This window comes from Misgurnus anguillicaudatus, chromosome 22 (genome assembly GCF_027580225.2).
Source record: "Misgurnus anguillicaudatus chromosome 22, ASM2758022v2, whole genome shotgun sequence".
Lineage (NCBI taxonomy): Eukaryota > Metazoa > Chordata > Actinopteri > Cypriniformes > Cobitidae > Misgurnus > Misgurnus anguillicaudatus.
In genome coordinates this window covers 2,519,460-2,543,575 of record NC_073358.2, presented here as the reverse complement: position 1 = coordinate 2,543,575, position 24,116 = coordinate 2,519,460, and the positions used below count along the sequence as shown (strand labels likewise).

Below are 24,116 nucleotides of genomic sequence, written 5' to 3'. Positions count from 1 at the left end.
GTGCATAAAACAAGCAAAAAAATCTGCCAATGGGGTAAGCTAATTTTTCTTGATTTTTTCATGAATTTAGTGTTTAAGAAAAATGTTCAAGATTTTTTTGCTTACCCCATTGGCAGATTTTTTTGATTGTTTTATTCACAAAATCACTTAAAAACTAGACTTATTTTCTTGGGTGGTTTTGCTCATCAAGAAAAAGCATCTTAAATTAAGAATTTTAAGATATTTTTACTGAAAACAAGACAAAAAAACAAAGATTTTTTTCTTGAAAATCATTTTTTGCAGTGCAGTGGGCATTTTAATAGCTCAGGTCAAACAAGAAACTCATGAACAACTATCATAAAACATAAAAACTCTCTTTACACATCCAGTTAAGATTACACTGCATAACCCTAAATATCAGTGGTGATATCTCACAGCGCGTTTTAATAGTCACGTCATGCGAAAATAAGTTGTCTAGTGTCCCAATGTATGGTGAGCCGAGTCCAAAACGGCATTTTTGCATCATTTTAAGGGGAGGAGAGACACGAAAACAGTTGCTCCAGATAAAGAGAAAATGATTGTTTGCTGTATTCGCCAAGTGTATTTTAATCGTCCACATGATGTGACATTATTGCGGTACTCCCTCGAAAGTTTTCATCCAAGAGCTCTGATCTTTGAAGGGATTAGGGCATAGGGATAATCACTCCCACTTGGGAATCTCATTGAGACACACGGAAAGTGTTTAAAACAGCTTAGCTGACTGCAATACGAAACACAGAACTCGTTACTTTATTATTATTGTACAGTACAGCATATAAACATATATTATCACTATTATTTTTTGTACACTTACATATACAGTGTACTTTTTTAACCTTATCATCTGGACTACATCATCAAAAGAAAACAAAAGTTCAGTGCACATCATGTCATGTGAGATGAGTAGCAGCTTACAGTTTTCTTAGTGTTATAGTGTCATGCTACTTTATAAACATTTTAAACTCAATTCCATATAACCATTGTAACATACATATATAGCATTAACTTTGACCTCTGTTGGAGGTGCTATACTGCAACTGGAGTCAAATTGTAATCGTTAAATAGTTTAAAGATCTGGTGGCCTGATACAGAGGGTCTTCATTGGTTTGGGTTGGTATCTTCCGGTGTTTGTTTAGTTCTGTCCGCTCCAGCAGAGCTCTTGATACATTCAGGATTACCGCCCAGCTGATGGCCGTACTCAAACCGGATTCTCAGTTCTCCCACTTGTGAGTGTGGAAGGATGTCCGGGATCCACTCGATCACGAAAGGCACCGGGTCCGTCTGCTCTGGTGAACGTGTACCTGAGATATAATGCAGCAGTATGTCAGTTAAATAGCACACTGCTTTATTCATTTATTGCGAATTCTTCGAAAGCAGTACCAAAAGTAGTTAAAATGATGATGTGCTGCAACTGCGGTCCTCTCTGGAGTTTATGAAGTACAGAGAAATATTAAAGTTATTCATCCACCAGAACGTTAATCCAGCTTCTCTCTGTCAAGGCGCGCATTTCAAATTTTTAAAAGTACATTGACTAAAACGGAAATGTCGCAAATTTGTAATTTAGCAAGCAAGAGCCAATGAGTGTTTGATATCACTGCCGTAAATCAATGTGTCGTTCATGAGCTTCATGAGGCACAAAATTTGAATTCAAATTCATAACGAATTCGAGATTTGACGTTTATGGTCGTAGATGAGAACTGGGATCAAGATCGCTGGATAAAAAGCTGAATTTAGATCTGTTCCTTGCAATCGTATGAATTTTAAAGATGTATGGGAGATTTCGAAGCACGCTTCATGAGGCTTCGAAACATTTACAAGTCTTTTGTTTCGAATCATTGGTTCAAAGCTTGTTTCAAACTGGCCAAAGTCACGTGATTTTAGCAAACGAGGCTTCATTACATCATAACTGTTTCGAAACGTTTCGAAAATCCGACGATTCACCACTAGGGGGAATTGATCACAAATGAGTAGGTGAACTCAAGTCAGTTTTATTTTAAAAGTTATCCTTCTGACTAATAACACTACCATTTTGTCTACTTTTGTTTACTGACAGATTTAATGACAAAAATGTGCATTATTAAAAAGGGATGTCGTTTTAAAGATTTATAACGTAATAAATACAATACAGTCTATTATGTAAGGTCTTTATACACCACTGATAATATAGTTATGTAGATTATATTGCATTTCTGTCATTAGATCCTTCTAAAAGTTACACACTGCACCTTTAACTAAGTAACATATTCCAGTTATGAACAGTTGTTGATTCTCCATATAAACTTCATGTAAATGCATTTATTTGTATTTCAGTTGCATCTCTTTAATCCGATAAAACACACAAATGCAATCTCTGCTGACGTTTGTGGTCGACTAGACTGCGAGATTGGTAAAGTGTCACTTAAAAGCTCTTTATTAACTCCTCCCCCTCACTGCAGCCATCCACTCTCGTCTAAATTTCAGGCGAGGCGAGACACATCTCAAAAAAGCCCTTCACAAACCTATGGGTGATGTCATGGACACTACATCCATATTTTTTTACAGTCTATGGATCAAACTCACCCACTCTGAGAAAGGTGCGGTGCTCCAGTGGTCTGATGGACAAAGGCTTGTTGGAGCATAACTGGTTGCAGGCATCTGATCCAGGATCAGAGAGGTTCTCCCGACATCTGTATGGTGAATAGGAGCCATCGCTGTTCTTAACAAAACTGTGAGTAAGTTCCAGAGGTAACTGATCAAACAAAATGAGAGACTGTCATTAGATGGTAATCACATCGCTAGTGAGGAATCAGGTAGAAAATGACTACCCACCTGTGGTGTATCAAAGATGCGCTTGACATGTGTCAAGTTAGTGATGTGCCAGGTGTATTTAGAAAAAGAGCCAAGAGGCAAAGCGTCCCTACGCACAAACGCTGAGAATACAGAAATTACAACAGAAAAGTAGAAACATAAGAAGAGTAAGGGACTTCACAATGTATTATTGTACTGAATAAATAAACAGAAATGTTATTTTTAGATTATAAGATAGTTCTAGATAGTAAGATAGTATTAAGTGCAACTGTATTTTGTATTTTAGCCAGGCTGGAGTTCTGCATTGACCAATCAGCATCCAGAACCAGAACTATGTGCTTAATAACCATAACATATGCAGTATTAAAGATCTGAATGAAAAAGTGACTCACTGGTGGTAAAGTTGGGCAGTCGCCTCTTCTTCGAGCCCAATGACAAACGCTGCTGTAGGGCATTAAAGAAAGCTTGTGGGATATGAAACACCAGTGGATCCGGCTTTCCTGCTCGTGTGATATCAACATCAGCATCAATTCAACATTTAATTTGACAACAGCTTAAATTGATGTGAGAAGAGCTTAAAAAATCTAAAACATACACTGTAAGCCAGTGCTTCTCAAATAGTGGGGCGGACCCCCAGGGGGGGCTCGAAGTGACACCAGGGGGGGGGCGCGTGAGACCCTGGGGAAAAATACTTTTTCAGGAAGTGATTTTTTTGCACCGTCACTTAAAGACATTACACCCCAATCACGCTGATAAGCCGCTTGAGTTTTTATTATTATTTATTGATTATATTTTATTTAATTTTTCAGTATCAAATGGTCAAAAAATATTATACTTTAAATAAGGATTGATTTTTTTCAGGCAAATTGATGCATTTTAAGTCTTTTACTGTTACAGACTAAAAAACAATGTTAATAAAGTTATTCTTTGTTGTAAGTTGATCGATATTTCTTTTTTTGTGTTTTCTTTAATGTTAATAAGGATACAATGTTTTGCAGATGTGTCATATTATAGATAAATTATACTATTTACAGTCGTGGCGGAGAGTTGGGGGGACGCGAAATGTTTACTTCTTCCTGGGGGGGGCGTGACAGAAAATAATTGAGAAGCACTGCTGTAAGCCCAGACAACCCTACTGAAAAATCCAGCTAAAACCAGCATAAGCTGGTGGCTGGTTTTAGCTGGTTTAAGGTGGTTTACGCTGGTCCTCCCAGCCTGACAAAGCTGGTCATGCTGGTGGGCCAGCTGGTATTCCAGCATGACCAGCTAAGTCCAGCTAGACCAGCTTAAAATGTGACCAAAAGACAGCTAGACCAGCTTGCAACACCAGCAAAACCAGCTTCCTACACCAGCAAAACCAGCTAAAACCAAGCTGGGGACCAGCTAAAACCAGCTCACCAGCTTGTGCTGGTCTTGGCTGGATTTTTCAGTAGGGAAGTTCAACTTAAAAAACATATGGAAACTCGGTGCTCTAAAATTTCAATTTTGCCTTGTTATACAAATCGACTTAAAATTGCTGAACAGGCATTTTTGGTTTAAAATGTCTCTTTTAGCTAAATATCCCGTGTTTTTTATTGAAAGCAAAGATCGAATTGAGGGGGGCTGGGGGGTCCCAGACCTCCTATAAGCATTGAGGGGGCCCCCTAATAAAGCACAAAATATACTGAGTCTGGTCTACTGAGCACCTAAGGTGACATTGGAGTAAAAAATCTAAAGTTTAGTTTCATGTGCTCATGCGAAACCTTCATGTGCAGAATTATTTTTTTAAGTTTAGTTTCGCGTGCTCACGTGAAACTTTCGCGTACACATGAAACTATTGCGCACGCACGTGAAACTATTGCGCACACACGTGAAACTATTGCGCACACACGTGAAACTATTGTGCACACACGTGAAACTATTGCGCACACACGTGAAACTATTGTGCACACACGTGAAACTATTACGCACACACGTGAAACTATTGCGCACACACGTGAAACTATTGCGCACACACGTGAAACTATCGCGCGGGCTCGTGGAACAATGGTTTCACGTGCGCACGCGATGGTTTCACGGGCGCACGCAATAGTTTCACGGGCGCACACAAAAGTTACATGAGCACGCAAAACTAAATGCGGTAGTTTAATGTGCACACGCAATAGTTTCACGTGTGCACACGAAACTGAACTTTATTTAATTTTTGTTCCATGTCCCCTTAAGGGCTCCGTAGGGGTCCCCTGGTATTTATTAAAATTAAAAAATGTAAATACCACATGAATTTTAAATTCTCGTGCTGGTCTGCCACAAAGCGATACTGTCCATTATTTGTCCCAATTCACATTTATTTGAAGGGTAAAAATGGTTAGGGTTTGAGTTGAGGGTAATTTGGGGTTTCTTTGATTAAAACGTTGATCCAGGACCAACAAAACATGCAAGAGATAAAGTGTCTACGAATTGTATGACAAGAAGAGAAAGGCCTCTGAAGAAAGAAACTGGACCAGAGTGTTTTTGGGAGAAAATTTCACATGCTGGCGTGCGCTTTTAAAGCACAGGTTGGGCTTCCCACTGATGCCTCAGTCACAAAGTTTCTACTTTGACAGGTAAAGTTTGGCATGCTATTTGGAGAAATTCATTTAAAATCACTGCTAGTAATAAAAATTGATGTAAGCTATGATTAGCGATGCTAGCCCTGGCACAAGTCACGGCAACCCAATAAGGACGATGGGGGGGGGACTTTAACAAAGTTCGGACACTTATTGAAAGTATAATTTTTTTTACTTTCTATCATAGGATGAAGTATGTGACCCAGTCTATGATATTCTACATAAATAATCAAACTTTGATGCTCCAAATATTATTATATTATGAGACTTTAGCCTGGATTTCACAGACAGGGTCACATATGATCCGCAAACATTCGTTTACTGCAAAATTGTCTTACCATCAAACTGGAAGTGCATCGTCTGATGGATCCTCTCAGTGACGCTGACCAACCACTGCTGGAAACCCAGTGATACATGAGTCTCATCCACTGATTGGCTACTTCCTGTTTAATTCACCCAATCATGTAAAACACGTTTAAAACACATCACCAAAAAGCTCTGCAGAGGTCATCTATTACATTTTCACACTTAGAAGTGTAAAATCATTACATATATATCCACAAACTCCTCCTTTTTAAATCCCCATTAATCCAAAGCAGTCTCATTAGACATGCTGTTCTGATTCTCTTGTTAATGTGATGTCACACTGAAAAAGCCCCACCCACAGCCACTGACTGACTGGTTAATTTTACCCAAACACTTTTCTAACGATACTATTGTCTAAGACTGTATTCACAGGAATCAGATCTATATTAACTGAAAGCGCTTAATGTCTCTTTTGGTAAGGGAGTAAGGAGCTGTAGCTCATTTGCATTTAAAGGTACAGACAATAAAACAGCACTTTTTTTAAAAAAAATTGATAATTTTGGACATGATATGATATAATAAATAATCTGTGTTTGTTTTTTTAAGCTGAAACTTCACAGACACATTCTGGGCACACCTGACACTTAAATTACACCTTGTAAAAATTGGCATAATAGGTGCCCTTTAAAAAAACAATCAAAACAAGTACTTAATTTCTGAAAGCATGTAACAACACAAAGAATCACAGAAGAATGAAAGAGCATATGGATGAAAAAAGCAGAAATAATGTCAAACAAGGAGAAGAAGGAAAGAGGAAGTATCTGGCAACACCTGGGTTTTTAAGCCCAGTAGAGCTGGAGTGTTTTCTGTAAGTGGGCTTGCGCTGGATTAGGGTTGGTACAGAAGGGTCTTTGACAGCCAGAGGAGATGGAGACGAGACAGAAGAAGCTGTGGAAGGTTCGGAAAGACAAATATAAAAAAAATGAAAATAGTTTACGGTGGAGGTGCTCAGCATCTTTAGAACATCACAGCAGAAACAATGGACATGTAAAACAGATGAAAACTTTGCATATTCCTCACCTTTTGTGTGTTGAGGTTTTAAATATTCTTAAATTAAGATGCTTTTTCTTGAGGAGCAAAATAACCCAAGAAAATAAGTCTAGTTTTTAGACCAAACATATCAAATTTAAGTGATTTTGTGCATAAAACAAGCAAAAAAAATCTGCCAATGGCGTAAGCAAAAAAATCATGAATATTTTTCTTAAGCACTAAATTCAAGAAAATTTTATTTTCTTGGGTTGTTTTGCTCATCGAAAATCAATCAGCCCACCCATCAATCAGCGGGAGACGCTAGAACTTGCAAACATCATATCACACAACAGCTTCAACAATGGCACGAAAGAAGAAGTGTGCTTTTGGATGTAAGGAGAAGAAATCCAGCCTTATGGAAACCATGGATATAGTTTATTTTCCGGGGTAGCAGCAGAGGTTTGCTTGTGTGTTTGATGCGCTGGATTTTCCCAACCGGGTCACGAGTTGCATGCGGTAAGTAAGACTTTTGCCTTATGTTGTAAATATGCATGTGCATATTATATACATGACACGAACATGTAGTGAATCATAAGTTAAACAGTGTTGTATAGTGTTGCATGACTCGTACTCGCTCCACCCGCGGCGGTAACTCCTCCTTCTTCATTTTTTCGTACGTTATCGGAAAGATTCAGTAAAGCTAATCTTTCTTTTATAAATCTGATTAAACTAAAGACTAAAGGAAGCAATACTACTCTATAAGTACTCATGATTAACATCAGAAATACAGAAAATTCTTGAAAATCTTTTTTTGCAGTATACGGCTTACCAATAGAGGATTCCATAAGTTTGAATCTCTTGGAACGATGATGGATGGAGGGCTCAATTTGCTGCTGAGATTCAGATATACTGAGCGCTGTGGCATCTGTCCTCTCCTGCACTTCTGAGCAAACACACACAAAAAAAAATTTCAATAATGCTATAGATGCAACAGGGAATACAGAACAGTCCTACAGCACAGTAGACTGATTGTCCATCTAGTGGCTACTTAGATATCATTATAATGTCTATGTTAATCAAATCTTAATGCTGATCTTACCATTCAAGTTGTAGTTCAGAAAGGCTGAAAACTCGGTGGTCAGCTTCTCATCACTTGTGAAGGCACAAACGCAAGCATAGAAGTGCAGGCAGCGTTCAGGGAAACTGTGCTGAAAGGAATTCTCTCCTTCTTTTCTTCCTTTGACACAGCGAGCGTGACATGCGCAGCGAAAGGGAACCGAACCCTCATTCTTCTCTTTAGCTCCAGATGAGCCTACTGTCAGATGTAGCAGTCCCAGAGGATGGGCATCTCCTGCTTGGCATTTCACTATTAGGGTCCCTTTGGAGACCCGCTGCACTAGGGGCCCAGTTGTCTCGGTTGCCAGCCTCCACAACTCCTCTTTGGCCTGGGAAGTGGCCACTAGGGACTCCAGCACAGAGCTCTTGAGTGGCAGCGGTGTCGCTTGGGTCTGACACTCCATTGCTTGTTTCACGTGGGTGCAGGGACTTCTGGGTGATTGCAACACTCCGTGTTGGACACTTTCAACTGTTGACTCGCTTTCATTCTGCTGGCATGAGGGCATGTAACAGCGGCCCAGACTGACACGGGTCAGCACAGTTCCATCAGCTGTAGTGATGGCCGTATCTGTGAAAACTAACTCAACGAAACCTCGCTGTTCAGAGCCACGACCCCGCTGACGTACAGAGAACACCTGAGTCCCCCCTGTCCTGCCGCCTCCACCGTCCATCACAACTTGAACTACTTCATTCTTCCCTTTCTTCAAACGTCCCGTCCCGTGGACTCCCCCCCTGAAGACGGTTCCACAAGCTTTGTTCTTGCAGCTGAGTCCACGGGTGCCATTGTAAACCCCACACTGAGGACATTTGCGGATGCCTCTTAAGGTAGCCTTGCCCAAATTAGACAGGAAAGTAGGAGTCTTCCGTTTATCCCGATGTTTCCCGAACAAGTTACTGGGGGTTTGGGTGACAGGAGAAACCACTGTCTGAGTCGCCACCGGTATTCCAGAGTTTACCAAAGGGCCATCCATTTGTCTGTTATGACATGGACACTACGATTGAAATTGAAAATTTGTTGTTGTAGTTTATACTTCTTGTTTGTTGTAAACAATTAATGTTGTTTACCCTAAAAAAAGTACAGAGTACAGAAATGCTACTAGATGGTAATGCCATGGTATTTATTAAGGCAGTGGCCAACTATCACGGTTATAAAAAAAAGCATCGTATTTCTCTCTCTGGATCACTTGTGGGATTTAACTTTCTCGCTCTATTTTCAACATGGGTGAAGACGCGTTTGAGGAGAATAGTGCATGTTTTCGGTATTTGCATCATTCGTCTCGTATAGTAGAGTTCGTGTTTATTTGCATCTTTGCATTGACTTTGTATGCAATCTACCGGTGGAAATCATTAAATTCGTGTTTGGTGTTCGTCTTATTATGCTGCATACACCCCAAACGCAAAGCATTGCATTCCTCACTCTAGATTACTTGCGGGATTTAACTTCGTGTCATGCTAATTTTATGCATGAGTTTAATTTTTTCAAATTGCGCAAAGACGCGTTTAAGGTGAATAGCGAATGTTTTCACTGCAAAGCGTAAGTTCATGTTTATTCACGTTTTTGCGTTGACTTTGTATGCAATCTACTCGTGCAAATCACTCAATTAGCATTTGGTGTGTACGTCTTATTATGCTGCATACACACCAAATGCAAAGCATCACGTTCCTTTAGATTACTCGCGGGATTTAACTTCGTGTCATGGTAAATTTTGCTTAAGTTAAATATTTTCAACTTGCGCAAAGCGCATTTAAGGCGAATATCATGTGTTTCACAGCAATCACACCGCCCAATTTACGTCATTCAGCTCGCACCGCGCGAGTTTGCATTTATTCACGTCTTTGAATTGACTTTGTATGTTCTACTTATGCAAATCGTTAAATTTACGTTTGGTGTGCATGTTTCATTAAACTGCATAAACACCAAAATGAAGCATTGCGTTCCTTGCTCTACATTACTCCTGGGATTTAACTTCGTGTCATGCAAATTTTATGCTTGAGCGTAATTTTTCAACTTGCACAAAGACGGGTTTAAGGTGCATGTTTTCACTGCAATCGCACCACCCAATTTGCGCAATTCATCACGCAAAGCGTGAGTTTATGTTTATTCATGTCTTTGTGTTAACTTTGTATGCAATCTACTTGTGCAAATCACTAAATTCGTGTTTGGTGTGTACGTCTTATTATGCTGCACACTCGCCAAATGCGAAGCATCGCGTTCCTTGCTTTAGAATACTCGTGGTCTTTAACTTTGTGTCATACACATTTTTTACTTTTGTTAAATATTTCAACTTGCACGAAGACCCATTTAAGGTGAATAGCGTGTGTTTTCGCAGCAATCGCACTGCCTAATTTGTGTCATTCACATCATCCTGCATAAGTGGGTGTTTTTTTCGCATCTTTGAGTTGACTTTGAATGTTCTACTTATGCTAATCGTTAAATTTGTGTTTGGTGTGTATGTTTCATTAAACTGCATAAACACCAAAGTGAAGCATCGCGTTCCTCGCTTTAGATTACTCGTGGGATTTCACTTCGTGTCATGCAAATTTTACGCTTAAATTTAATATTTTCAACTTGCGCAAAGACGCGTTTAAGGCGAATAGCGCATATTTTCGCTGCAATCGGCACCACCCAATTTGCGTAATTCATCTCGCGCAGCGTGAATTCATGTTTATTCACATCTTTGCGTTGACTATGTATGCAATCTACTCGTGCAAATCATTAAATTCGTGTTTGGTGTGTACGTCTCATAATGCTGCATACACACCAAATCCAAAGCATCGCGTTCCTTGCTTTAAATTACTTACAGGATTTAACTTTGTGTCATAAAAAATTTCACTTAATATTTTCAACTTGCACGAAGGCACGTTTAAGGCGAATAGCGTATGTTTTTGCAACAATCGCCCTGCTCAATTTGTGTCATTCGCATTGCCCAGCGCGAGTTCGCGTTTATTCACATCTTTGAGTTGACTTTGTATGGTCTACTTATGCAAATCATTAAATTTGCATTTGGTGTTTATGTTTCATTAAACTGCATACACATCAAAGTGAAGCATCACATTTCTCGCTTTAGATTACTCGTGTGATTTAACTTCGTGTCATGCGAATTTTACGCTTACATTTTGTCAACTTGCGCAAAGACGCGTTTAAGGCGAATAGCGCATGTTTTCGCTGCAATCGGCACTGCCCAATTCGTATTATTCATCTAGCCCAGCGTGAGTTCATGTTTATTTACGTCTTTGTGTTGACTTTGTGTGCAATCTACTCAAATCACTAAATTCGTGTTTGGTGTGTACGTCTCATTATGCTGCATACACACCAAATGCAAAGCATCGCGTTCCTTGCTTTAGATTACTCACAGGATTTAACTTTGTCATAATTTTTTTTTACTTACGTTAAATATTTTCAACTTGCGCAAAGACCCGTTTAAGGCGAATGGCGTGTTTTCGCAGCAATCGCACTGCCAAATTTGAGACATTCACATCGTCCAGCATAAGTGGGTGGTTTTTTTTCGCATCTTTGAGTTGACTTTGTATGTTCTACTCGCACAAATCGCTGTATTCGCGTTTGGTGTGTACGCCCCATTACTCTGTAATCCAAAATATGGTACTGGCATGGTAGCACAGACAGTAATCAACAAACTACGGTATGACAGTACTTGTTATGTTACTGTAATCTCTGACTGTAACCCAACTTCTTAATCAAATAACATAAATCAACGAATAAATAATTAATTATAAAAAATCTTAAGTTAATAACAGAACAAATATTGGTACTGCTTTCGTACTTCAAAAACGTACATGTTAACAACCAAGGTAAAAAAAGTATTTAAACACAAATTCTTGACAGAAGACACTACTTGCTGTAAAACATGCTGAGGTTGCCATTTTACAGTAATATAGTGTATGATTAACAAAGCATTAAAATCACCTGGTGACTGGTATCGATCATAAGTTTGCTGCATGATTATGAATGAACGATGTAAATTTGCGATGACGAGAGACGCGCCAACCTCTGGAGCGGCGGATTACACGCGCGCGCTCAGTGAAGATCTTCAGCAGCCGTCGCCATTGCTCCTTACAAACAGACTCGCTGTTGCGACTGTAACGAGCCTCCTGATTGGCCAGACGGCGCTCAATCAAATGCATTCTGGGAATTGAAGTCAGTAGCGACTTTAATCCACTTACAGGCTATTAACACTGAGGTAGATTTTTCTATCTGCTATCGCTAGGTCATATTTTTCTCTTTTGGAGATCTGTCCTAATCTTCAAACAAATAAATATGTAAATAATTTAAGAAATAATTGATAATAAATAAAGATAAAATGCATCTGTACCTGGGGAAACAGGAAGAGGACTAGACATTTTTGAGTAAAAAAAAAAAAGTGTTGATTCGTCTTTCCAACTTAAATTTACTATACTTTTGCTGTTGTTAACAGTGTATGTGTGCATGATCTTATTACAAATAGGATAGCAGAAGAGACAGGAATGTTGTTTCGCATTTGCATTTTAATGGGACAAAGCAAGAACACATTGTAGTAGGATGAACATTATTTTTAAGAAATCCTCAAAACAAAATGTCTCTCAACATATTATTAGGCACTGCCTATGTTTCATGAGCATCAGTTTACTCAAATGAAATCAACTCAAAATAAGGCAACACAACTGATCTCACCTATCAAAACTCCAATGGGCAACAGTGCAAAATTCTGATCCATTCCAGCTCATCTTAATACTAAACACTGCAAAAAGTTGACATTAAGATTTTATACACTAAAATGCTGCAAATCTAACAAAAAGTTCAGACTTGATCTTCGCGCCGCATTGCAATGCAGCATATTTCTCCATAAGAGTGGACCAGCATTTAACAGAGCTGCAAATGCCAAATTATAGTTCAGATGAAGCTCATACCCCCTACCACCCACCCACCTACAAAAAAGCAAGCAAGCAAGCAACCATAATCAACATATGAGTTTCCTTTATATAGCGTCCCAACAGTTGAACACAGTTGTTTGGTTATTTACACACAGAACGGTATATTGTATTTAGAAGCCCTCAAAAAGTGGAATGCAAAACAATTAAAAATGCCTAAAATTTGCGTAACATCAAATTTTTGTGAAAACGTATTAATATTGTGCAATATTCATCTGCCTTTCAGAAAAAAAATGTGGCAGTCATCCCTGCAATTGGTTTAGTTTGAATGTCTAATTAAAAAAATACAACAGTTGACATCCATTTTATTCATTTTATAAACAAAAAAACAAAAAAGAAAGGTTGACATTTCACACAACTCGATGGCGTCATCGCTCCTCAAAAAAAAAACAGTTTTGCATTTAAAATGGCAAGTCCAAAAAAGAAAATGGCAAAGCTTAATATATTACAAAATCAGCAGCTGAAATCGCTCTAACAAACCAAAAAAGCAAAATGGAAAAGTTGCAGTTATTGTTGATTTTATTCATTTATAGTACTTTCGTGTTAAAAATGGCATTGTCCTTTCCGATCAAGCCAGTCGGACACCAGGCCGACGGCTTATGGATTTATGTGGATTAATGTGTCTGAATATATGTTTGTGTATCAGAGTGTGTTTATTCCGACTCAAGACCCCACCACAAATGACACGCTCAGCCTCACTGTCCACCGAAATTTGAGCAAGTTTACAGGTGGAAGGTGGGGAGGGTCAGAAATGGCACATCCCTTCCCCAAACCAGGCATCTTAATAGGGGAGGTTGTGTGTAAATCCCTGCTGAAACTGCGGTGGAGTGCTAGAGTTGTCCATTGTGGCATCAGTGTGTGTGGTATCCTGCGGTGCCCATGCTGGACTGATTGGCTAGCACAGCTCCATTGACTCCCTGTGCCTGCTCCACCACACCTCCGTTACTCACTGCGCTAACACCGGTCCATCCCGCACCAGCCTGTAAATGACTACAAACAAGACAAGTGTCAGGTATGCCACCGTAGTAACACCATATTTAGCCTATGCTGTTAGGTCTTCCAAAAAGAACAATTTCGTCACTCTGATGGCTTTTTTCAGGTTTTTTTGAAAAAAACTGAATTTTTTATGCCGTTTTTTGGTAATGGATGGCGACCGCCTCTTAAATCTTTCCCGCCAGCAGCGCCAGCATTTTCATGATTTTCACAAAAGTTTAATGCCTTCCAGAAAATACTACAATATATAAACATACAATATATCAAATGAAAGAACAGACCCTACCTTTATTAGTTCTCTTCTTATCACCTCTCATATATGGGTAGGTTTCTTCAAAAACACCAAATTTTGAGCAAAAAGCTGAGATAATTCCATTTTTGTGAAGGACTTTTGATAGAGATCAGATTCAGTTAATAGCGGTATTGCGGAAAGCGGAAATGTTCGTCATTGGCAGGGAAGCGGTTTCTCCCGATTGATGAGTTAACTTGTCAATGGCGGGGAAAGGAGTTAAGCTTAAAATAAATGTAATTAACTCCATGTGACTACTGACGTGTTTTCTCAAGGCATATGAATAAAAAATTGCTGTAGTTATGCAGCCGTTTTCCAGTAACTTACAGTAGATTTAAATTTGTTATTTACTGCCAACAGTTCAAAGTTAAATTAACATTAACTCTTTCCCCGCCATTGACGAGTTAACCTTGACGAGTTGATGCATTTTTCCAGCAATCTTTATTTTCGCTATTATCCACCAGGTGGCGCTCTTACCCAACTTATAAAACCCGGAAGTATTAGCATAGGTCAAACAGTTCAAACTCTGTGTAAGTTTTAAAGGTGCAGTGTGTAAATTTTAGCGGCATCTAGTGGTGAGGTTGCGAATTGCTACCAACGGCTCAGTCCATTGCTTACCTCTTGCTTTTGAAACACATAGAGAAGCTACAGTGGCCGCCTTTGGACATCGTTGGAGACATCTTAATAAAAAAAGTTTGTCCGTTAAGGGCTTCTGTAGAAACATGGCGGCACAAAATGGCGGCTTCCATGTAAGAGGACCCGCAGTGTACGTATATAAAACGTCTCATTCTAAGGCAATAAACACATAAAGGTTCATTATGAAAGGTCTTTATACACCCCTGATAATTTAGTTTTGTATATTATTTTGCATTTCTGTCAAGAGAGATCCTTATAAAAATTACACACTGCACCTTTAAGGAACTCTGTGAATTGGATTTCTATCAAAAGTCCTTCACAAAAACGCAATTTTTCCAGCTTTTTCCTTAAAATTTTATATTTTTGAGAGAAAAAACGATTCATATTTGAGAGATGATAAAAAGAACAATTGAAGATAAGATGAAAAAATTTTTGTTTGAAAGCAGAGAGTCTGTTCTTTTATTTAACTTATTGTATGTTTATATATTTAAAGACGACCATTTTCTAAAAGGCAATTTTTTTAAACACTGGTAGGAAAAACAGAACAATTTATTTTTTACAGAATAAAATAAGCCTCATGCAAAGCATTCTGGAATCCAGAAATCCTCATCAACCCATTTTTGTTTCTGTTCTTTAGATATTGGTTACCAGAATGCCTTGCATGAGGCTGTAATATTAGCTTTATTCTGTAAAGACAAAGACTTGTTAATGTTCATTTAAACTGTTGACAGTTAAATCTACAGTAAAAGTTAAATCCGCAGTAAGTTACTACCAAACAGCTGCCAGTAATACTCTCATTTCTATAGAAATTTTTAGCAGCGTGGAAAAAGCCATCACAAGCCACTCCCTATATTGGTTCCAAAGAAAACCATTGGGGGTTTAAATGACGAGGAGAGTAAATAATGAGAACTTCTTACTTTTGGATGAAATATTCCCTTTAGTAGATTCATATTAAGTACTAATGGTAACCAAAATTCTGTTTATCACTGTTTGGGACTGAGCAAAGCACCACTGTGTTCATAGACTTGAATTGTATGATAGTCTTTGTTCCCTAGTCAATAGCTGTCTATACGCCAATGAGTTAAAGAACTGTAACCCATTTAACTTTTAGCATCTAATTTTCAGGCATGTGCTTAAAAATGGACAAGACTCGAGTAGAGACTGAAGCATGCAAGGTAACTTACTTGAAGCCCTGTTGGTTCCAGGCTTGTCCATACACGCCATAAGTAGGTACCTGCCAGCCATTAGGGACATACTGGCTAATTTGTTGAGCATTGCCGTACCACTGTCCCCACTGACCATACGGCTGTGCAGCGAAGCCAACTTTGTTCTGCTTTAAAATTCAAACCACATCATGTAAAAAATTGACAGAAAAATCACAAAAAAATTCTATTGTAATAGTATTTGAACGAGTGTATATTTCACAGGACGAAAAATGTTATATTGCTCACCTGGGGTACCTGAACCTGTTGCATGGGGGTCACCATTTCCGTGGTCTCTTTACCCCAGTAACATTTCACCATGTGACCCTCTACGGATGTGCCGTTAACAGATACGATCGCATGAGCCGCGTTTTCATGAGTGCCAAACCTGCGGAGGTGAAGAGTTTCTCAATCGGCCTTCACCATTACACGCTGTAACCACCTTCATGTCTTAACTTGATATTGTAATGACTTTGATATGATCATACCTTACAAATGAGTAGCCTTTGTCTGGGAAAACTCGAACTTCCATGATTTGGCCAAAGGGAGAGAAGGTCTGTCTCATGAGTTGTTCTGTGGCAGAAAAACGAGGAGTTAGTTTCTTCATTACAATTTGCTTAAATTTAAATCTCATTAATATCTTGAGTAGGTATGGGCTGATAAATCGGCCAATGATACTTGCTATGCTTTTCATAAAATGTCACTACATCCAAAAGCCAGAGGGCGCTCTCATACAGAAACTCAATATAGGTTGATGAAGAAGAACCATTAACACATGCACAGACTCGATAGTCACACCAGAAATAGAAAGAGAAGCTGCCCTTCAGTGCGAACTCCTCTCATCTGTCGTCGGATGGCTCTTTCGCAAGGACTTCTGGGTAGGTAAAGTGCGGGGAGCCTGCAGCAGTGTGGGCTTCACCGAAGACCGCATTAAGGGTGAAAAGGGGGCACTGATGAGCACACTTCGGGGCGTAAAAATGACAGATGGGACACCCTACGGACTTGTAGACTAAGCGAGCATGTGCAATTTAAGGCAATGTGATCGATAGTCCACATGAAGTGCGCCACTTGGGACAGGGCATTGCTTTTCATCAAACCTTTTCGTGCTTTTTTTAAATGCATGTTATAAACGTCTCAAACTATTTTAGATGTTAGATTGACAAGGACTTCCTACTGATCAAAACCTGTTAGGGCTGCAACTAACGACTAGGTTAATAATCGATTAATCTGTCGATTATTTTTCGATTAATCAATGAATTGGAAAATAAAAGGCATTCATTTCCAACCCCTTATTCAAAACCAGAACTGAAATCTTCAGAAAGTGCACAAACATGTCGTTCCTTGAACATCCCTGAGCTGTTAAAGTAATAATAATAAAATATTGTCGCGTGACACAACGAATCGATTATGAAATTCGTTGCCAACACTTTTTATCCACTTAAAGGCGGAGTGCACAATGTTTGAAAAACGCTTTGGAAAAGGAGATGGGCCGACAACCAAAACACACTTGTAGCCAATCAGCAGCAAGGGGCGTGTCTACTAACCGACATCCTTGCCTGGGTTGCGTATGTGTGGGGCGGGTCTTTTAAAAGAAGGTCCAGATTCTATTGGGGTAGGGGCGTGTTTGTTTAGGTGATTTCAAATATCAACATTGGCTTTCAAACATTGTGCACTCCGCCTTTAATTGATTCGTTGTTGCAGCCCTAAAATACATGAAAACGCTTTGCATAATATCGGTTGTGTAATTCATAATCTTTATCGGACAGGTGTTATTATTGGTGTGTATCGGCATTTATCGTCCCATCCCTAATTTTGAGACAAAAAAAAACCCTTCTCACCTGTGAGGCCTGTACTGACCCCACCACAGTAGACAGTGCAGTTGCTGGGACTGGACTGGTTCACGACCTCATCAAACGACAAGTGCTTTGTGTTTGGTGCTATAACATTCACAAAAAAAATTTCATTAGTTAAAATTGTGTCACCATTTACTCAAACCATCTTCGCTGAAACACAAAAAATGCTGTTCTGCAAAAATGTCTTCTATATTTTCTCATGCAATGAAAAATATATGATGGATGGGGTTGTCGCATGGGGTTTGTACATAAGAACCTGTGCCATTGTCTTTTTTGTGTGATTAATGTAAACCTGGCATAACACATTATGACACAACATATTTGAATACAATGAGATTCGAGACTGCCTCAGCTACTACTAGAAATCAACAATATTCAAGTCCTCACTGTAAAAGGTTGAGCGGAAATATGATGCAGCTAGAAACACTATACAGTTTGCTACAGCTAAAAACAATAAATAAATGCATTTATTCAACTTTGCATGAAAAAAACTAACTTTCATAGGTGGCTTTTGGTGCTGGGGGTTTTCTTGTGGCCCAGTTAGTCCTGATCTGCCTGCCACCCAACCACTGGTTTCCCATCTGTTGAATAGCATTTTCTGCATCCTGCAACAAGAACATCAGCACGACTTTAACAGAGGATTTAGAAATTTAAAAGTAAAGCATAAAATCGAACGCACCCTGCCTCTTAGATAAAAACCTGAAGTTCCTGATATTGGGATTAGGACTCACCCATTTGTTGAAGAATGAAACAAATCCATAGCCTTTAGACTTTCCTGTTGCCATGTCTTTCACAACACGAGCGTCCCTTTCGAAAAAAAAGAGCAAATAATTTAGGTGTTAAGAACAGCAAGGTGCATTACAGTGTCAAATGTATTTGTGATGCATGTGAATCAATTTTAGTCCTACAGACAATGCAAGAAAAGGTCTCTTAAACCTATTTTAAGATGTTTAAAGGTGCAATGCGTGCATATTAGGAGAATCAACTAACAGACGTGCAATATAATATACATAACTATATTATCAGAGGTTTATAAAGACCTTACATAATGAACCCATATGACTCAAACTGCATGGAAATAGATGATGCATTGCTCAATGAGGTTAAATAAAAAAACATTTTGTTCACTTACGATATCCTCCCAAAGGGTGCAAAGGCAGCTCTGATGTCATCAGTGGTGATTTCTGGACTGAGGTCTCCAACAAAGACATGGAAGTGATCTAAAGATACCAAAGACTCACTTAAATTACCAACTTACACTAACTAGAGAACAACAACCAAATTAAGTATTGCTTATATTAAGGGTCATACATGAATGACAGACCAATATATTGGTTAGACCAGTGGTTCTCAAACTTTTTCCGCGTACGGCCCCCCTTGTGTACGGTGCATTCCTTCGCGCCCCCCAAAGAAAATTTATAAGAAAAACTGTTCTAAAATGTATTTTCGCTTCGGTTTAGGGTTAGATTTGGTGTTTGCGTTAGTATGTGACTTTAACCATTGGTTTATACTATTTTTTTCTGATTTATTCTTATATATTTTCTAAACTTTAAACAATTGTTGCCTGGCGTTGGGGTTAGAGTTGGGTTTGGGTAGGGATGTCATTTCAGATAAATCTAACCCTAAACCGAAGCAAAACTGGTAAGAAAATAGGACAAAACAGTCGAGTAACCAATCCGTGAGAATGCCACGGAAAAAGACAGTCCGTAGCAGGGCCACGGAAAAATGCGGAGATCCGTGAGAATGCCACGGAAAAATGAGCACAAAATTCCGTGACTATGCCACGGAAATTTACTTGATAACCCACTAATAGGTATGATTAAGCCTCCCACTTTAATTTCATACATAAAAACGAAATAAAGATGGTAAGCAACTTACTGCTTGTGTCTTTCTTCTGGCTGCTTGGTGAGGTAGCCCAGTTGACCTTTACCTCCTAGGTCAGACAGAAACATTGGGGCAAAGGTTATAAATGATACAGATCCACTCATGCTGCTGATTTCCACTATACTGTCAATAGTTCACTCCTTACACACAATGGCTGTCTGATTGAACAGTTGAGACGAGGGAGACCTGACCATACTTAGAATTCACACTTTACTGTCCTACTAACTTATGTGAATAGCCAAAAAATCTTGGTAGAAAAAAGGTCCAAATAACAAGGGACTTACAAAACAAGTGAATTTACCAACTTGTATTACTCCTCAAATGGTCCTTCATTACCTGTTGAGGATAAAATATTTGAAACTGAATGGGCATAAGAAGCTAAAGAAAATGCCTCTATACTTTAAAAAGGACTTAAATATTCTAGATATCTATGGGGGTAATGTCGAACATTTATGGAAAAAACATGATGCAGAAAAAAATCATTAAATGCACCAAATCTTTCATACTTGTCTCAGAAAAGTCTCAGTTTCCTACGTACCATAAAACACCACTTAGTTTGGTTACTTTACTAAAGCGTTTTCTGCCTATTTTACATTCACACCAAAGAAGCACTTCATCTCTCCACAAAAACTGATGGATTTTTGGTAGATAAGGTCACAAAACAACAACCATGATATGCATATGGACTGAGCATAGAGACAATAAATAAAACAGTGTTAAAGGATTACTCAACTTTTCTTTAAAAAAATCACGATAATTTACTCACCCCCACATCATCCGAGGCATAAGGGTCTTATATAGCAAAACGATTGTCATTTTCGGCAAGAAAAAATAAAAATATGCACTTCTAAACTACAATTTCTCGTCCTGCACTAGCCGTGTGCGCAATGTATGTGAAACTACAGCTCAAGTGTTTACAAGTGTGGACAAAGAGGATTAGTTAACTAATTAATGGACAAATTAACGTCTTTGTGTCATTGTTTTAAATGGTCAGTGTGCGTTTCACATCTGTAACGCTTGAACTTTCCAGACGATTACGTAATATGTAAGGTCGCGCTGGCGCATCACAAGGCTAGTGCAAGTTGAGAAGTTGTGGTTTAAAAGTGCAAAAAAAAAAATTACAATCGTTTCGCTATTTAAGACCCCTATGCATCGCTTGCGATCGTTTAGAGCTGCGTTGAAATGCAATTTTAAACTGCACTGAAACAGTAAACTGTTGGGGTCCAATAAAGCTTATTAAAATGAGAAAAATTCTGGAATGTTTCTCTCAAAAAACAAACTAAACAAATAAAGACAAACAACTTGGATGAGATGAGGCTGAGTAAATTATTGGGATTTTATTTTTATGAAAGTGGAGTATGTAACTCTGTCAAATCTCCCTCTCAGTTCATATTGCACATAAAGGATACAAGCTGATATTAACCTCAGAATAACACATGTTTAAGCAATGCAAATTCCATAAAATGTGTTAACATTTCCTCCCTCCCATCCCATCCCAGCCCAACTCACCCTGTAGATACGATAGCTTACCTTACCCATTATTTTACGCCCATTCATGGCTGCGAGGGAGGCCGCTGCGTGCCTATGCTCAAAGAACTCCACGAAGCAGTATGGATCGTTACCTGCCGTCTGAAGGTAAATGAGAGCAATATAACAAAAGCAACTTTATGCAAAATCCACTTTACAAAGTGGTTGAACATAAATGTATGTTCATAACCCTACAATAAAAAAAAACATCCACCCACTCTTCCTTTTTAATCCTCATTAAACCAAACCAGTCTCATTAGACACGCTGTTTTGATTCTATTATCAATGTGATGTCACACTGATAAGGCCCCACCCAATTTCATGTATCAGACTGTTTTCAGAGAAATCAGATCCATTTTGTGCTCACATCCAAATAGGGACAATTTGCAGATGCTATAATAAATGATCGTGGGGTATTTTGAGCTAAAACTTCAGAGATATTCTGGGCACACCTGAGACTTGTATTACATCTTGTGAAAATGTAAACAATAGGTGCCCTTTAACCTCCTAAGACCTGAGATTTGATTATTCTTTTTTTCAGAATTCTTCCAGCTATTTGGGGTTAGAAAGAAGCAATTAATATAATAACCACATATTTTTCTTTGAACACAAAGCAGAGTAATTGTCCACATTTGTGTACAACAAGTTCCAGTTAAACAGAAGCAAGGTTTATGGTGCAAACAACAAAAAATTTGATGTCCACGTATGTGGACACATCAGGTCTATGGAGGTTAAAGAAACTGTGGTTTGGGTTTATTTTTTACCAAGACCCTGAACAATATAATTAGCTATAAGGATTTGAGTGGCTTGTTTCACAGTGGACTCTTATCAAATTCTGTCAAGTAATGCAGGCTTTGCAAAGAGATGCTGTTTTTGGACGTTGGGGCAGCGCCAACAACTCTGGATCAGACCACAAAATCCACATCCCCAAAATAGGCACTGCTACTCAATTCAAGACCTTAAAGTGTAATTTGTAGTCGTGCGCACGTTTTACGCCATAGGCTGTCCGTAGCTATGCGTATCCTGCGTATCGTTTTCGGCGAACTAGCCCTTTAACAAGAGCCTTAAAGGTACAGTAGCATAAATTTGCCTCATTAGTTTAAATGGACACTTCACCCATTTGTATAGTTAGAACTCCAGAAATGTTTTTGAATGGTCGTGCATCATTTCCTCAGTTTCCCCTGAGACAGGAGAAATACAGTTTTCAGTGTTGCACTTCCTTCTTTCAATGATGTAAAAATCATAATTTTGCATCATTGAAAGCAGCAAGTCCAATATCTTTGTTGAGGGGGTGAGACTACAAACACCCCTTTTCTAGGTAAAAAAGGCACCAAATTCGAAATGTATGTTACATTTTGACTACAAATATGACACACTTTCAATAAAGATTAATGTTTGTACGAGTGAAATGCTCCTTTAAAGGGTCAGAAAGGGTCCAACTGGAAAAATCAACCAACCAATCTGGTGCAAATCTCGACTAACATTACATAAAGCGCAGTGGGGGGGAAATCTAGTGGGATAGTAATGGTAGACAAATGATGTACTCACATCCACAATCATTTTACAGCTCTTGCAGGGGCCAATCTGACCAAAGAGCTGCACAATAAGGGCTTCTGTCACATCACGTGACAAGTTTCCAACATACCTGTGAAAATATGAGCAAACACAGTAAATTACCTGTTGAATTAAAAATTACATTGCAAACAATTGTTTGTGGACTGTATGCGTCTACACGTGAGGCCTATGCCGACTTTAGCATTGAAATCACGTGATCCGTCTAATAAAACTATTTAAAAAATGGGATGGATAGAGTAATACTTTCTTATAAGTTACATATGAATAAAACCTGTAAACATGCATTGATTCATGGGCTGCCTGTAATAATCGAGTACACAAGTTTCAAACAAAGAGACGACAAAACAGCTCTTGCACAAGCGCACAGTGAGGTAACCAGCAACAAAAGCTCGTTCACATTCAGACGCCAACAGTCAAGATAACATCTTTTTAATCTACACAAATGTATACATAATTACAAATTGTCGGTTTGTCAAATGTGTGTCTATTTTATATGATTAAAAACGCGTTATTAAGACGTCAGTGCTGGCTCTTTGTCTCAATCTGACGACAATGAGCTTCAGTAAGTGCAAGGCAACTTCACACAGTCTGCAGTGCGCGTGAGAGCGGCCCTGCTCTGGCCTTTAAGACTTGATAAAATTACCCCAAAAACCAACCCTGCAAAAACACATAGGTTACGTTATGCCTTTTTAAAAGCACAACTAGAGTTTAGTGTGATAGTGTTGAAAGGCAAATACAACGTGAATCTCTTATTCAAGCCAGCAGAGCTTTTGTTTGAGAAGCAGAAGGTACACGTCTGCTTTAACGTTAGTTAGCTTCTCACATGAGGTATTTATTAACTCAGATCGACCACACGTAAATACTAGTCTAGGTGAAAGGATTGAAAACATCAATTAAAGAAGCAGGACTGTAGCTAATGTTACCGGTCTCTTTTCCGTATAACGTTAGTGGGAAAATATACATACAGGGTCTTGGGCTGCTCGTCGTCCATCATATTTTCCCGATCAAATTAAGACAACCCTGAGAGGAAATCCTGTTGTGTGTATTATGAGATGATCCCAAGTTCCACCCGTATCTCCGTCTTTCCAGTGTCGCTGCCCTCTTATTTCGGGTTATTATGAGAGTAAATGTGAAATGCCGCCTCGGCTGGCTTCGGTTATGAACAATGGAAAGGCGACATAAGATGGCGGAGGAACCGGACCGGAAATGCGTGTGCGCATGCGCATAGGAAGGAACTACAAAGCACACAAAAATCAAGCACTGATGAGGCGTTTAAGTTTAGTTGCAGATGGTAAACCAAATGATCGTTTGTGTTTGTGAATCGCTCTTTTAAGATTTATGTTATAATAAGAAATAAATTATTCGAAATATTTATATTTAGAACAGGAAG

General features: G+C 38.8%; 2 protein-coding genes across 9 annotated transcripts; both read right to left on the bottom strand.

The window, feature by feature from the left end:
- Positions 1-740: 740 nt before the first annotated feature.
- On the bottom strand, positions 741-12,153 carry c22h2orf42 (chromosome 22 C2orf42 homolog). 7 transcript variants are annotated; one of them, XM_055200350.2, is made up of 9 exons: positions 11,767-12,143; positions 7,825-8,907; positions 7,555-7,668; positions 6,528-6,644; positions 5,729-5,833; positions 3,198-3,308; positions 2,827-2,927; positions 2,578-2,746; positions 741-1,319 (listed from the first exon to the last, which is right to left on the bottom strand). In XM_055200350.2, the coding sequence occupies exons 2-9, from the start codon at positions 8,810-8,812 to the stop codon at positions 1,117-1,119; spliced, it is 1,908 nt and encodes a 635-aa protein (XP_055056325.1). In that variant the 5' UTR covers positions 8,813-8,907; positions 11,767-12,143; the 3' UTR covers positions 741-1,116. The 7 variants fall into 7 exon arrangements, with proteins under 7 accessions (XP_055056325.1, XP_055056326.1, XP_055056323.1 ...); XM_055200351.2 differs by having other exon boundaries at positions 7,825-8,833; positions 11,849-12,143; XM_055200348.2 differs by having other exon boundaries at positions 7,825-8,833; positions 11,767-12,139.
- Positions 12,154-12,324: 171 nt separating this feature from the next.
- tia1 (TIA1 cytotoxic granule-associated RNA binding protein) lies at positions 12,325-23,928 on the bottom strand. 2 transcript variants are annotated; one of them, XM_055200346.2, is made up of 12 exons: positions 23,692-23,928; positions 22,700-22,796; positions 21,155-21,253; positions 19,619-19,673; positions 18,873-18,960; positions 18,472-18,547; positions 18,237-18,345; positions 17,726-17,824; positions 16,376-16,460; positions 16,137-16,275; positions 15,870-16,015; positions 12,325-13,757 (listed from the first exon to the last, which is right to left on the bottom strand). In XM_055200346.2, the coding sequence occupies exons 1-12, from the start codon at positions 23,718-23,720 to the stop codon at positions 13,619-13,621; spliced, it is 1,161 nt and encodes a 386-aa protein (XP_055056321.1). In that variant the 5' UTR covers positions 23,721-23,928; the 3' UTR covers positions 12,325-13,618. The 2 variants fall into 2 exon arrangements, with proteins under 2 accessions (XP_055056321.1, XP_055056320.1); XM_055200345.2 differs by having other exon boundaries at positions 15,870-16,018; positions 23,692-23,926.
- Between the last annotated feature and the right edge of the window lie 188 nt (positions 23,929-24,116).

Bases quoted from the DNA above. Each gene is read 5' to 3' on its own strand.
- tia1 (XM_055200345.2), bottom strand. From the start codon at position 23,720: ATGATGGACGACGAGCAGCCCAAGACCCT. The intron at 22,797-23,691 runs GTATGTATATTT...ATATTTTCACAG, and splicing joins GACGAGCAGCCCAAGACCCT to GTATGTTGGAAACTTGTCAC. The intron at 16,019-16,136 runs GTGAGCAATATA...TGAATTTTAAAG, and splicing joins AACAGGTTCAGGTACCCCAG to CAGAACAAAGTTGGCTTCGC.
- c22h2orf42 (XM_055200348.2), bottom strand. From the start codon at position 11,787: ATGATCGATACCAGTCACCAG. The intron at 6,645-7,554 runs GTAAGCCGTATA...AACCTTCCACAG, and splicing joins ACTTATGGAATCCTCTATTG to CTTCTTCTGTCTCGTCTCCA. The intron at 3,309-5,728 runs GTAAGACAATTT...ATATCACACGAG, and splicing joins GATGCACTTCCAGTTTGATG to CAGGAAAGCCGGATCCACTG.